At 35.6% G+C, this 16685-nt stretch overlaps 1 protein-coding gene across 1 annotated transcript in view; it reads right to left on the bottom strand.

Annotated features, from left to right (window-relative positions):
- Positions 1-7506: 7506 nt before the first annotated feature.
- The window catches only part of LOC306853843 (leucine-rich repeat and fibronectin type III domain-containing protein 1-like protein), a gene marked incomplete at both ends in the record, with an annotated part of 59342 nt that continues 50163 nt past the window's right edge, over positions 7507-16685 (bottom strand). The window contains one exon of the mRNA XM_079391495.1: positions 7507-7553. Coding sequence (XP_079247621.1) covers positions 7507-7553 — 47 coding nt within the window. The remainder of the gene's footprint in view (positions 7554-16685) is intronic.

The raw sequence follows: 16685 nt of genomic DNA, 5'->3' as shown, positions 1-16685 counted from the left end.
ATGAGTTAACTCGCGATTAATCACAACTTAATAGCACATTTTTATTTCCTCTAAATGTACCTTAAATTAGTTTGTAATACTCTAATCAACATGGGCATGGACAAATATGGATGCTTGATGCAAATGTATGTTTATTATTATTGGAACCATACTCAACAGAGCATGAAGAGTAAACAAGTTTCAAAGGTCATAGATGTTTTTCAAAGAACTTGTTCATGTCTATTAGACATGAAAAAATAAACACCAGGTTCCCATTACTTCTCTTTCTTTGCACTGAGCAATTTACTTACACAAACCTGTTTACATTTTCGCAGGACAGGGCAGCTCACTTCTTCTGAAGATGCAAAATGTACATTTATCATTTATTATTATATTTGTTTGCCTCTCTCTCTGTGCCCACACACTGTATTTTAATGCAGCTAAATCGGGTCTGCAAATTCGCTAAGTTGGCAATACTGTGCATCTCCATTTCTCCAACTACGGGCTTTGCCACGAGTCAAACAGAAAATACACGCTCGTTAATCGTGCGTTAATATAATTAGTGCCGTTAAAATGAATTTGCGTAAATGTGTTATTAACGTTAACTTTTGTAAAATGAGTGAACTTAATGTATTTATTTAAATGTGTCTAAATGAAATTGTTTGCAACCATTTACTGTTTTTTTTTTTGTTTGTTTTTTTCAGTGTATTAATTATTTATCATGTAATCCATAAAAAAGTAAATGTATCTGAACTTTAACTGTATATGAACATTTTAATATATAATTACAAGTAAAACATTTTATTATGAATGTCATAAAACATCTGATTATGTAATATGATTATGTCAAGAGATTGTAGGTAGTGTCATAGGTAGATTAAATTTTATAAAATATATTGGCTTTTATTTATTTTATTTTAAGAAGGTGAGCTGCCTCGCTGATTTTGCCTTCACAGAACCTTTTGGAAAATAATTACACTTTAGCAAGCTTATTATGGAAATAATACTTGAAAATAATCCTTAAATGTGAACTCAATGTAATGATTTTAGACATTCAAATAAATATGATTTTTTTTTTTTTTTATTAAACTGTATTATAATTTAAAATTAATATTAAATTCAGTTATATGAATTTTCAAGGTTTTGTTTTGACCTACTTAAGGAGGACTTTATATGTAATACTGTACATGTCATAATTACTATTATTACAATTGAAATATACTACTGCCAGTGCACTGACAGGCACTTCTAGAAAACTAAAATATACTTTAATGCCATTCATATTGAAACTGTCATGTATTTAAACTCGATTGCCATTTCCATAATCTGAATGGAAGCACATCAGCGTGTGTTTACTGACTCTATGACCATGTCTGGCAATATCACTTCACGTCTGGCAGTGATATTTATCATTGTAATAACGAATAACGAAGAATACTTCAGTATACATACTATATACAAAGCATTTTTTTTCTATTTTTTTTCCTTTTTTATTACTCAAATAATTATTTTTGTATTTTTTAGTGCTCAAATAAATCTGTCTATTATTTTATAATCGAAAAACTATGCAGGAACATGTATAATGACTAAAATAGCTTGTATAATTCTGCAATCCATTTGGTGGTTATTTTTCCTCAAACAGGGGGGGTGGGGGGTACTATAAATAGTTTCAGAAAAAATATTGCAGGAATCTCATTTTTCATGGTATCTTCTTCAAATTTGAAATATGAACTCATGAAACACATGGCTTTCGATCCATTACTTTTCTGGATTGCTCCAGGACTTATTTCATGTATTTGTATATGAAATAAAAAAACATTCAGTGTGGAAAATATTTTTCAAGGCACGTCAGTGCCTATAACTTTTTATCTTTTTGAGCATTATCAACTCTGGATGATAGATAGTAAAGCCCAGAGTGTCTTCTTTCCAAAGATACCCAATTTGTTTGTGTAAGCACACTTTGTCACAAACTGTTACCATTTTAATTTAGGTAGGTTATTTTCACCTGCGAGAACCACAAAGATGAAGTTCTCAAGGTGAATGCATACCTTGACTCTAGGGGTCAAACAACTAAAAATCAAGTCAGAAATCTTGGGGTGATTCTGGAGACAGACCTTAGTTTCAGTAGTCATGTCAAAGCAATAACTAAATCAGCATACTATCATCTCAAAAATATTGCAAGAATTAGATGTTTTGTCTCCAATCAAGACTTGGAGAAACTTGTTCATGCCTTTATCACCAGCAGGGTGGATTACTGTAATGGTCTCCTCACCGGCCTTCCCAAGAAGACCATTAGACAACTGCAGCTCATCCAGAACGCTGCTGCCAGGATTCTGACTAGAACCAGAAAATCTGAGCATATCACACCAGTCCTCAGGTCCTTACACTGGCTTCCAGTTACATTTAGGATTGATTTTAAAGTACTTTTACTCGTTTATAAGTCACTCAATGGCCTAGGACCTAAATATATTGCTGATATGCTCACTGAATATAAACCAAACAGACCACTCAGATCATTAGGATCGAGTCAGTTAGAAATACCAAGGGTTCACACAAAACAAGGGGAGTCTGCTTTTAGCTATTATGCGGCCCGCAGCTGGAACCAGCTTCCAGAAGAGATCAGATGTGCTAAAACATTAGCAACATTTAAATCAAGACTCAAAACTCACCTGTTTAACTGTGCATTTGAATGAGCACTGTGCTGTATGTCCGAACTGACTGCAATACATTTTATGTATAATCATTTTCTTTAAATTTATTTTAAATCATTTTCTATATCATTTTAAAATTCCTTGTTTTTATTATTCTTATTTCCATGTTTTTATTGATTTTAATGTCTATTTCACTTTCTTTTATGTAAAGCACTTTGAATTACCACTGTGTATGAAATGTGCTATATAAATAAACTTGCCTTGCCTTGCCTTGCCTTGCCTTGCCTTGCCTTGCCTTGCCTTGCCTTGCCTTGCCTTGCCTTGCCTTGCCTTGCCTTGCCTTGCCTTGCCTTGCCTTGCGAGGCCACAAATGGAGGTGAAGGTTAACAGGTTAACTGAAGAGGAGTTAACAGTCTGACACACAAAGGTTTATGCAGCAGCCTACAGTATGTACTGGCAGACAGCAAGGCGGCTCAGTAGGAATTGGAACAAAGCCATTGACTTGACCGCTATATGAAATAAACAAACGGTTCATCATGGTCATTTTCTGTAAGGAACATAGAATAATTATTCTGCGTAATGTGTCCTGGACACAGATTAGATGCAGTTTTTCACAGTAGAATATTCCTCGGCTGTGGAGTTTAATCCGTGACTGGGTCTGGAAACACTGCCCTGGAAATTGGCCATATGGTTTGACAAAGTGAGGTTTCCCCTGAGTGATTGTGCGGCGTAGGAGTGTGAGGATGTTTTGCAGAAACACCTTCGAGTAGGTTGTGACATTACACGTCTCTAGATTTTGTGCCAAGAAATACAAATGGAGTGAGATTTCCAGACGCACGGAGACAGGGGTGCATAAGGTTGACCATATTCAGCCACTCAGTCGCTAATGGACAATATATGTCAGGTAGACTAAAATCGATGAGTCTGAACTCTAAGGTGCAAGTTTTGTTGGAAGAAAGAATTGACGTTTAAGACTAAAATGTCTATGTCTGAGTTAAGGGAAATTGGATGTAATGAATGCAGCACGCCTGTTGATGGTGGGCGTCCCAGAACCCAAGATATTATACAACCAAGGCAGCCCTTACTGTGGCAAGATGGCCTCTCACTTTTACCATTTATCTCTCTAGGTGTATTGAGAAGAGAAAAAAAAAATAGCCACCACTTGCATCAGTGTCATGAATCTGGCCTACAAACTTCCGTTAAACTCACCACCAGAGGTCACTAACTCACCACAGGGACTCTTGTACTACACTAACTGTTGCACGCCACCTCAGACTACAATTTCCATCATCCATTGCACTGACGACACACAAATCTGATTGCACTGATCACACACCCTACATAAACCATGGACTTCCTCCTCTCGGCCGAGTATTGTATAGTGTATATCACTCTCCTAGCAATAGCTACTCTATGGAGCCACTCAGTTATCGTAGTCTTGCCTTTTGTGTTTTCTAGTGTTTTGATTCTTGCCCGTGTTTCCTGGATTAACCCTTAGCCTTGCCATTCGGACTCTGTTTGCACCTCTCTTGGACTACTGCTCGTGTACCTGGATTATCTCTCTGCCTTGCTCTGTTGGATATTGTTTGCCGATCGTCGATCCACGCTTGCTCTAGGATTACTCTGTCTTGCCTGTGATGTTCCTGTTTGCCATTGTATGAACCTTGCTTGTTTTGTGACCTTGCCTTTTAATAAAGCCTCGCAAATGGATCCGCATGTCTCACGTCTTGTTTGCCCCGTAACAATCAGAGATAAAATATTAACTATGGCATAATGTAGATGAAATCATTCAACAAAAGAAGGGCGGTGTTCAGCGGGATCCTTGGAAGGGCCAAACTTATGACATCACAATGCTGTGTTTAGGTGAAAGCGAGAAATGGAGATCTTTCTGAAACTCTCTGGAAGAACCTTAGAAGTTGGGCAAGCTGGACATTTCCACCCGCAGACTTCATTTCTTTGTTGATGTCAATAATTCAAATGTAGCTATGTATTCAGAAGATAAAATTCAGACAATAAAAATATAATTTTAATGTTATATTAAAATATCAATATACAGTCATGGCCAAAAATATCGGCACCCTTGCAATTCTGTCAGAAAATGCAACCCTTCTCTCAGAAAATTGCTCCAATTGCAAATGTTTTGGTATTCACATGCTTACTGTTTTTGTTTGCACTGCAACAACACCCACACAAAAAAATAAAAAATTCAAATGATAAAATTGCGCACAAAATATTATTGGCATCTTATCAAACAATAAATTATTGTTTTTCAAGCATGTGATGCTCCTGTAATTTGTATTTAGACACACCTGTGGCAAGTAACAGGTGTGGGCAATACAGTAATCACACTGGCAACCAGTTAAAATCGAGAAAAGTTGACTCAACCTTTGCGTTGTGTGTCACACTGAGCATGGAGAAAAGAAAGAAGTGTAAAGTGTTGTCTGTGGATTTGAGAGAGAAAATGTGGAAAAACATGGACAATCTCAAGGCTACAAGTCCATCTCCAGAGATCTTAATGTTCCTGTGTACATTGTGCACAATATCCTCAAGAGATTTTACAGCCCATGGCACTGTGGCTAACCTCCCTGGATGTGGATGGAAGAGCAAAATTAATGAAAAATTACAATGAAGGATTATTCGAATGGTGGATAAAGAACTCCAATTAACTTCCAAACAAATTCAAGCTGATCTGCAGACACAGGGTACAACAGTGTCAGCACACACTATCCGTCGCCATCTGAATGAAAAGGTACGCTATGGTAGGAGACCCAGGAGGACACCACTGCTGACACAAAGGCATACAAAGCAAGACTGGAGTTTGCCAAAACTAGAACTTTTTGATAAAGGACATCATGGCACTGTTTACAGAAAAAGAAATGAGGCCTTCAAAGAAAAGAACACAGTCCCTACAGTCAAACACGGTGGAGGTTCAAAGATGTTTTGGGGTTGCTTTGCTGCTTCTGGCACTGGATGCCTTGACTGTGTGAACGGTATCATGAAATCTGATGATTACCAAAGAATTTTGAGGCGCAACGTAGTGGCCAGTGTCAGAAAGCTGCGTCTCCACCAGAGGTCATGGGTCCTCCAGCAGGACAATGACTCAAAACACTCTTCAAAAAGCACTCTGAAATGGTTGCAAACAAAGCGCTGGAGAGTTCTGAAATGGCCAGCAATGAATCCAGATCTGAATCCCATAGAACACCTGTGGAGAGATCTCAAAACAGCAGTTGGGAGAAGGCATCCTTCAAATCTGAATGACCTGGAGCAGTTTGCAAAAGAAGAGTGGTCAAATATTCCAGTAGAGAGGTATAAGAAACTCATTCGTGGTTACAGGAAGCAATTGATTTCAGTTATTTTTTTCTAAAGGGGGTGCCAATAATTTTGTCTAGTGCATTTTTGGGGGTTCTGTGTGGAGTTGTATCAGATTTGACTTTTCTTCTCAGTTTTTTGTGTTCCAATCGAAAAAAAATTAAAAAATAAACATGTGAGTACCAAAACATTTGCAATTGCAACAATTTTCTGAGAGAAGGGTTGCATTTGCTGACAGAATTGCAAGGGAGCGATATTTTTTTTGCCATGACTGTATTACTGTGGGTGTGTAGGCATTATTAGTGTGTGTGTACAAAATAATAATAATAATATGAATATGAATATTTATATGTAGGTAAATATAAAATAATACAGTAAAATATAATTTATTAACATATTTTGCCATATAATATCATAATATATAATAAACACATAATTGGTATATGTATTATATATTTGCATTATATATTTACAAATGTTTTTGTTAATTATATATAATTTATTTACACATTCAATATTTTCAAGGTTTTATTTTTTTTAATTTACAAATATTTTATTTTTTATTTAACAATATTATCATATAGTAATATAATGTTTATTTTTTATATTTAATAAAAAATATGTGTGGCTTTGTTTTATAATAATAAAGTATAATCTGTTTTAATCTTTATTTTAATGTGTTCATTATATAATAGTACTATATATCATAAGATTAAATATATATCATTTTATATATTCATCATATATTTAAATGTGTGTGTAAAATTTGTATTTAATAATATTTTAATGTAATAAAATATTTTTAATAAAGTAATTTTAAATATATATAAAAAATACATGTAATGGATCTTTTAATAGATATTTTTCTGTCAGTATAATTAGTTATTAGTTTTATGACATTTATGGCTCAGCTGATAATTGGGTCTCAAACGGAGTGTCTAGAAGCATGGTAGCAAACAGGTCATGTACCTCTGGTGGGGGCATGCCAGAAATTCTCATTATTATGAATGGGAATGCTGACGAATAATTTTCTTAAAATAAGATACTGCTTTGACAAATTTAGCCCATGTGAAAATAATTATTGTGTGCATGGTGATAATTATACTGTCTGCAACTTTTTTGTTTATAAAGTGAAAAGAAACAACCTGTCGGGAGTGAAAATCAATTATCTAGAAATTCCAAAAAGGAACTTGACAAGCGAAAACAAACCCATTAGAATTGAGCCAGTCTTTTATTTTATTAAAAAAATCACACACCATAAAAATTACATGTACAAAACTATAAGATCTTAAATTGATTTATGTACAGTTACAAAATAAAATGGCAAAATAAAAAAGTGACCAAACAAATCAAATTAACATTTATACTTGTGCTCCCATTCGGGACTGTTGCTGCTGCTGTATGTTTGTTCCTTTGGGTCCTTTAGGTTTCAGTTCTCACTGGACGACATGGTCACGACTGAGACTGTAAAGCCGGAGGAGATGCAGGAGGAGACGCAGAAGGGCAGATTGATGAAAGTGCAGAAAGCACAGACATGCTGTTTACTTTGTCCCATCTGAGTTTCCGCTCACTGGTGCAGTTTGCATGATTGAATGGGTGGAGGATGATGAATATCTAGAGAAAACAAGAGACAGAAACAAGATCAGACTCTTTGGCAGAAGGCGTGACGCTTCTGAAGAGATAAGAAAAGACTGCAGGTCCTGCCTAGTCATCGAGGAGCTAACATACAATTCACAAGAATGATCCGGTTCAATACAATTTAAGCTTTGTTGACAGCGTTTGTGGCATTATGACTACTAGTGTGAATTTACTTGTACAGAAGTATATAGAACAATTCATGGAGGGTCGGTGTCCTGTCTATCGTTCTATCTATCCATCTATCATTCTATAATTTTATATTGTTCTAACTATCCATCTATTATTGTGTATCCATCTATCATTCCATTGTTCTTCCATCTATCATTCTGTAGGATCAGAACGAATCAGACAATTTAAGATTCGATCAGAACATGGTTGAAACACGAGGAGCCGAATTCCACAAACAGGACCACAAGACAATGTCATAAATCTGTCCAGATCCTGGCGCCACTAGTGTGAAGCAAGTCCACCAACTAGCAGCTTTGAGCATCTCACAGCATTAAAACAAAAGAACACTTATTGACAATTCCAACTCAGGAAGGAGATTGTCAAATTTGGAGCAAGTAACCAGGATTGATGGTCAAAGACACAGAACATCATGACCATCACATGAGCAAAGTCATTAATAGAGACTTTGTTGGGTCAACTAGCAGGACAAAGACCAGACTGAAATTCCTTACAAAACCTTTTTTACCGGTGTTCCTCAGAACACATTCTCACATCCACAGAATGGCACAGAATCTGTCTTTTCTGCACCAAAATCATCTTAAAAGGACTTATGAGCAACTAACGATTTCTATGCATAACTCCATATTATATATGTAACCCACACTTTTGACTATCATGTTCTAATCCCTCATTGTGTATGCCTTTTTAATAACTATTGAATAGCTTAATGGTTAATATTCATGTTTGGTATGTATGAGTTTGAAAAATCATGCTTTAAGCGTTTCTTCCAATCAATACTTTGTCAAATGTCTCATATTCCGGTTATAGAAATCATGTACAAAAGTATACTTTGCAAGAGCATGTAAAGTTCGGACTGATAAGATAATGTGATTTATTTATTGGGAGGAGAAACAGAGCAGCACCCCAAGCTAAGATGGTATCTAATTGGTCAAGATACCAGTTGAAATGTGTCCAAAAGCGGAGTTTAAAAACTCAGGACACCATCAAAATGCTCTGGCTTACATGTCAGTAGCTACTTAACACCACGATGAGAAGAAAACCACCTTGTCTCGTTACATCCTTTTACTTTAATTTATTTTCCGTTGAGTTTCGTGTTCAGAAGTTAAGTTTGCTGCAAAGTCTAAAATTAGATTAAAATGCATTGTGGATTACTGTGGCTGTCCCATTTACTTTAACAACTACAAAATAAATATGCTAAAATTAAAGGGCATAGTCTAAAAATGTTATGCGATGGTCAACATCTGCCACAAGTGCTGTGTACTGAGTTTACTTTACACTCAACCCGGTGTGTTCCTTCATAGCCTGAAATGTTCAAAGACCAGAGGGAATGAGTGAAATTGGCTTTCATAAGTGGTGATTGTGACATCTAACATTACTTTGATCTTATATGCATAAAGGAACAAAAGGAATGAACAGCAGTGCTGGCATCCTCTCAAATCTATGATGGTGGTCTTCTCTTTGGACTTCTGGACCCTTTGGATGGGAGAACAGCTGATATAAATGTTAATTTGTTGGCAGGAGCAGCAAATGGTGCCGCCAAGCTCTGGATAGCTTAAGAGACCATGAACGCAGCCGGGATTAGACAACACGTCTGCCAGTGACTCGACCCCGTCCCTGTTCTACTATCGTCAGATAATGCGTTCGCACAGTCCACCTTCAACACCTGGACAAAGACCTCCATCCTCGTCCTGTTTCAGCAAACACCACAATCAGTTTCCCATCAAAACCTAAATGAACGGCCATCAATATTGATCTAAATATGTCACAACTGATTTATTTTTAGCTCGTTCCTGACAAAAGAAAATGCATCGACATGGATTTGGCCTCTAGAGCGGCCATATGCTCCAGCCAAGCAATGAGACAGATACTGGATGTCTCTCACCGCATGTGGGCTCCGAGATGGATCTGTCTGGAGCCTCGCGGCTCTAAATGACAGTGAAGACATGACAGTACACTGAACACACAACCAAAATCATCCAAACACAGCTAAGATCAATAGCTCTAGGCATTTGCATATTAAGTGAAGTATCTGTTTTTAATCTCAGATGTTTTCTCCTCTCATAGGCCTGAAAAGCATAATTGTTCCGGCGTTTAATCTTGTTAGGTGAAAAATTAATGTTTTCAGTTTTGAGTGTGGTGACGTAAACAAACTAATTAAAATATGGGAATAAAAACAAAGAGAAAAGATGTGCCTTTTGTTCCGGTGAGAGGACTATTTCAAGTAAAGAAATAAGATAGATAAACCTCAAACTAAAATTCCATTGTGTCATAAAAGTCTGATCTTTCAGCCATACAAACGCTCGCCCCAAAATCTGTTTATAATTCATGACAATTAAGTCACGATTTGTTATTTTCATTTGCCCTGAAGCTTCTCCTACTTTTAAAAATGTTAATACCAGTGTATTCAAATATGTATTGTTCAAAAGTGTGAGGTCAGTAATATAATACATGTATATTATTGAGTAAAGATGCAATAAATTGATCAAAAGTGACAGGAAATGCATTAATAATAATAATAATAATAAGAATAAATTATTCTTTATTTAATGTAGTTATTTTCTAAATCATCAAAGATAAATAAATAAATCATGTTTATATAAAATTAAATTAAATATTGGCTGCAGAAAATTATTTAAACAAAATAAATAAATTACATTTTAAATATATTAATATAAAGAACAGTTATTTTAAATAATAATTATTATAATAATACCATATTAATTATTATCACTATGACTATTCTTTTTATTATGGCTATTTTCATTATTGGTCTTAATAATAATAATAATTGTAATGTACTGTTGACTGTACTCAAAAAATGCAGCTTTGGTGACCATAAGATATTTCCAAAAACATCTCTAAAACGAAGCCAATCGACAGGACTTTTGCAAGACTATTCCATGCATAAATTAAACTGAAGTTCTACACTGAATCCTTAGATGAAATCTTTAGCGTAAACACATTCAATCTTCTATATGAGAAACCGAGGATGGCTTTCAGCACTCAGAGAATCATATTACTTGGTTTGGCTGCCATTATAGCTTTCATTATGAGTTATATCACCACACCTTGTTTCTCGTCAGCACTATTGATTATGCAATTAAATCAAGCCTGACCATTAGATATCAAATAAAGGAGTCTTTCAATGGATTTTGTGCAAACCCAGTGGCAAACGGTGAATGACAGTCAGGCGTAAATCACAGAGGCTCTTTAATAAAACAGCAGTCTGTCATGCAAATTACGCACTGGGGAATGACGGCCACATCACTTTCCAAAAGAGAGAAAGAGACAGGTAAACTCTTTATGAACTATAATCACTTTATAACACCAATACATTTATTTGATGCATTTATGCATTTGTGCATGAAAGAGCATGTATGTGCATAGTATTATATTTTGTACTGCATACACTTTTTGTAATTTTTAAATGATAGAAATATAAAAAATGAAAAACCTTGCTTAACTGTTAGTTACTATATGCATTGCAATTTTACTGTAAAATAATTACTGAATGATTACAGTGAAAAATAGTAAAATTACTATCCCAGACATCCCTGTGTGACACACCATATTATATTTAGATGATTTAAACAATATTTTGTTACCAGTAATGTACATCAGGGTGTTTTGTTAATGTTTATTTCATTATTTTATTTATGTCATGTGTGTTACCCGGTGTCTTTGTTTTATGACCATGTGTGCATGTTTATATATATATATATATATATATATATATATATATATATATATATATATATATATATATATATATATTTATATATTTCTGGCAACCAGTTCTATACTACACATTTTTTTTTTTGTTTGTTTAATAAAATAATTAAATTAAATTTTTATTTTATTTTATTTGATTGTGCACTGAAGTTAAAATTTCGTGAAATCTCATCTTCAAATTCACATAGTGAAAAGATTTTTAACCAATATCATATAAAAACCTGTTGCATTCAAATCAAACATGGAAGAAAATCTAATTTTGGTGAATAAGCACAAGTAAACCCAATGCAAACGTCAGTAAAGGAAATAAGGTACACTGTTACTGAAATCTGAACCAATGTATAAATCTATTAGATATCATCATTTTGAATAATCCATCCATTTAACAAACCATCTATCTTATGTGAAATGTAATTATTGTTATTTTTATTATATATATATATATATGTATGTGTATGTATGTATGTATGTGGTATGTATGTATATGTATATTTGTGTATAGGTATGTGTATATAGGTATGTGTACGTATATATGTTTTTATTTTTTTTTATAATTTATTTAATTTTATTTTTTCAGAGCTAAGCAGAAGCAATGCAGTGTGGGCATTATATCATGTTGCTAATTCTGAAATAATTTTACAACCTTAAAATCCAGTGTGACCACCCCCGAAGAAAATAAGATGCATTTGGAGACATCAGTGTGGGCGACCATTGAAATCCATCTGGTTAATCTAAGCAGTAAGCACATTCACATTTTCTCTGACCCTGTAAGGAAAGCATTTTATGTCATTATATGTTTCATTCCCAAATTCAATTTGCCAGAAAGTGCACACTAACAGGTCTCCAAGAAACAAAACATTAGCAACAAAACCAGCACCGAACCGTTAATTTCGAGGAGCGCGACTGTACTACGTGATTAACAATGATGTGGTAATTACTAATTAGAGAGTACTTATCTCAAAGAGGTGGAAGGTGGAACAAAGAATTAAGGTTTCAACAAACATTGCCTCTGGTGAGCAGACAGAGGCCAGATAACATCGCCACAGACTCTTTCAACACCACGTTCACAGACAAAACAACAACAATCACAAGAACAGCTCATTAAACCTGCAGAAAAAAAGCATGCTGTTGTCTATAAAATATACTTTTTACATTTAAATCAGTATCTGCTAAATATTGTTGTAAATAATCAGATATCAGTGCAGACACACTAATTTCCCAAGGACATTTCAAGGTCTTTGCCTTGAGGTAACAAGTCAAACCAAATCTGAGAATAATGCATTCATCATCCTTATAAAGTTAATCATTATGTATCAATATTTTGTTAATGTCATTTCTGTTTTAATGGCATTTCTGTGATTAAAATGGCAAATAAGCAATCAAAACGGACAACCTGCACGAGCATCTGTGGCAGCAAAATGTGTTCAGTGAGTTTATTGCTGTGTCATCGGCGTGGATAAGTGATTAGTCACGTAATGATTTTTTAATTAGCAAAGAAATGAGGCTTGACAAGTCAAAACAAAATGCTAAGTGTGGCGAAGGGGTGCCAACAACTAAAATACTGTGTAAGTGCAGTTCAGTTGGACTATTTTTAAAATTATAACAACTTAGATGCACCACCGAGAGAAGAAAGTCTGAAATAAGAGTGTTGGAAAGCTCAGTCATCGTTTAATAGAGCCAAAAGTTGTCTGTGCTCAGAGTGGGGATCTTTATAGTCATTCCCCTCTTTCAAAATGTCTGGAATAAATTAATTAATGCAATCAGTAACTGAGACATAATGAAAGTAGTGCCTTTTCCATTTTCTAAAGGTGCCATTTTTAGAAAATAAAAGCTGTCTTTAAGTGTTATTAAATTGCATTGTCAACTATATGATGTATACACACTTCTACTTCTACTTTTATACTGATCAAACTATATTTGCTATCCCCTAACCCCAAACCTATTCATTAGCGAAAACCTGTTTGCATTGTTACACTTTCAGATAAACATAATTTACTGTTTTTAATAATTGTTTCCCCGCAAGCCGGTCCCCACAATGACTACGTTTACTTGGACATCAATACTCAGATTTTAATACGATTAAGACAATACTCTGATTAAGAGTCTACCATGTAAACAGAGATTTCTGATTACCTTAATCCAGTTAAAGTCATAATCGAAGTAAACACAAATCGAATTAAGACATGTGGGCCCGGTTTCACAGACAGGGCTTAGAGTAAACCAGGATTAGGCCATAGATCAGTTAGGATATTTAAGTCATTTTTATAAACATGTTTAGAAAAAAAAACATTACTGGGGTGCATCTTGAGACAAAACAAAGGCATTGATTTATTTTAAGATCAATCAGTACAAGTTTATTTCAGTTGAAACAGTTAAGACTTAAATTTTAGTCTAGGACTAGGCTTAAGCCTCGTCTGTGAAACCGGGGGGTGGAGTATTCCTATTTTAGTCGCATTATTGAAGTGCAGTATAGACATGTAAACACCTTAATCAAACCATTACCGTCGTGTAAGATTTTCACCACATTTTGCGACAGGATACACACACGGCAGTGCTCAACTGTTTGACGGAAAATAAAAGAGCTTCAACACCACCGTCGTCTGTATGCATGTACAAATAATTAACTGCACTTGAAACTTTCATAAAATTAAAAATTAAACACCCAAAACTGTATATGGCATCATCACAAAGACTAACTACACTCACCTAAAGGATTATTAGGAACGCCTGTTCAATTTCTCATTAATGCAATTATCTAATCAACCAATCACATGGCAGTTGCTTCAATGCATTTAGGGGTGTGGTCCTGGCCAAGACAATCTCCTGAACTCCAAACTGAATGTCAGAATGGGAAAAAAAGGTGATTTAAGCAATTTTGAGCGTGGCATGGTTGTTGGTGCCAGACGGGCCGGGCTGAGTATTTCACAATCTGCTCAGTTACTGGGATTTTCACGCACAAACATTTCTAGGGTTTACAAAGAATGGTGTGAAAAGGGAAAAACATCCAGTATGCGGCAGTCCTGTGGGCGAAAATGCCTTGTTGATGCTAGAGGTCAGAGGAGAATGGGCCGACTGATTCAAGCTGATAGAAGAGCAACTTTGACTGAAATAACCACTCATTACAACCGAGGTATGCAGCAAAGCATTTGTGAAGCCACAACACGCACAACCTTGAGGCGGATGGGCTACAACAGCAGAAGACCCCACCGGGTACCACTCATCTCCACTACAAATAGGAAAAAGAGGCTACAATTTGCACGAGCTCACCAAAATTGGACGGTTGAAGACTGGAAAAATGTTGCCTGGTCTGATGAGTCTCGATTTCTGTTGAGACATTCAGATGGTAGAGTCAGAATTTGGCGTAAACAGAATGAGAAGATGGATCCATCATGCCTTGTTACCACTGTGCAGGCTGGTGGTGGTGGTGTAATGGTGTGGGGGATGTTTTCTTGGCACACTTTAGGCCCCTTAGTGCCAATTGGGCATCGTTTAAATGCCACGGCCTACCTGAGCATTGTTTCTGACCATGTCCATCCCTTTATGACCACCATGTACCCATCCTCTGATGGCTACTTCCAGCAGGATAATGCACCATGTCACAAAGCTCGAATCATTTCAAATTTGTTTCTTGAACATGACAATGAGTTCACTGTACTAAAATGGCCCCCACAGTCACCAAATCTAAACCCAATAGAGCATCTTTGGGATGTGGTGGAACGGGAGCTTCGTGCCCTGGATGTGCATCCCACAAATCTCCATCAACTGCAAGATGCTATCCTATCAATATGGGCCAACATTTCTAAAGAATGCTTTCAGCACCTTGTTGAATCAATGTCACGTAGAATTAAGGCAGTTCTGAAGGCGCAAGGGGGTCAAACATAGTATTAGTATGGTGTTCCTAATAATCCTTTAGCTGAGTGTATATGTTTACACATGAAATTCTGGAGGGAACGTCGGATTGCGTTGTGTCATGACATAATGGCGCATGCCATTAATCGATCTATGTAATATAACATGTAAAACAGGAACATTAAAGGATTATTCTAAAAGCAAATCATGTAAACACCTTAATCATAATATATAAATAATTAGATTACTGATGTCCATGTAAATGTTGTCATTGTCAAAAGTTTCAGGTTTTTACTATCCTTGTGAGGACATTTGGTCCCCACAATGTAGCATAAACAAGTACACACACACACACACACACTGTACAGAACTATATATATATATATATATATATATATAAGTACAAACCCCAAACTTTCGGTATAAGGTATATAGTCATTCTAATTTATTGTAGTGTTAATTTGATTTAAAAAAAAAAAAAAATATATATATATATATATATATATATATATATATATACACATTTTTCTTTGGTATTCTTTGAGTTATAGACAATATATAGAAATATAGAAAATTTAAAACATTTTTTTATAACAACGTAATGTTGATATCAGGGACGTGCACAGGGGGGTTGCTCAGGTTGCCCTGGCAACTGCCCATATGCCCTTTTCGACTCACGTTGCCCTTCCGAGGAAAAAAAAAAACAACATCGTACAATGGATGCAGATTTTCACGTAGGCCTAGATTAATAATAATAATTAAAAAAAAATCGAAAAGCCTCATTCACTTCTATTCGGGCACCGAAAGTGAAAGTCAGTAGGGGAAGGGCAAACTCTGTTTACGTGGCTGCTGCAGCGCTGCACGTGATGGGCACCTGAGCTGAGCCTGCATGAGCGGGCGCGAGATTGTCGCGGTTGTCGGGTGAGGCGTCTCAATGTTGTCGGAAAAGGTGAGTTTGTGATGTATAACAAACGAATGATCATCATCATCATCAAGTTTTATGAAATTAATTAAAATCTTCATAAATCCAGGCTGCGTTTGCCGTTTAGCCTAAATAATCAGACGGATAGCTAGCTTAGTACCTAGTTAGGCTACTATTTGTTTGGTAGGCATTAGGCAAACTAAGCTACATGTCTAATAGTTAGTTTCTCATATTTCGTTTTAGCAAGAAGAATGAATGATGGCAGTAATGTATCACATTAATTATTTTATTCAAAATGGTTAAATGCCTAAATCCTATCACATTTTGGGTATTGTTTTGAAGCCAAGATGCCCACTGAAAAGAGGCGGATTCAGGAGAGGGAGAGACAATTAAGGGAGGCAGCAAAGGGCACCACA

The sequence above is a fragment of the Barbus barbus genome (genome assembly GCF_936440315.1).
Source record: "Barbus barbus genome assembly, chromosome: 34".
In the NCBI taxonomy this organism is placed as follows: domain Eukaryota; kingdom Metazoa; phylum Chordata; class Actinopteri; order Cypriniformes; family Cyprinidae; genus Barbus; species Barbus barbus.
Note: the sequence above shows the minus strand (reverse complement) of the source record. Positions and strands in the feature narration are given on the sequence as shown.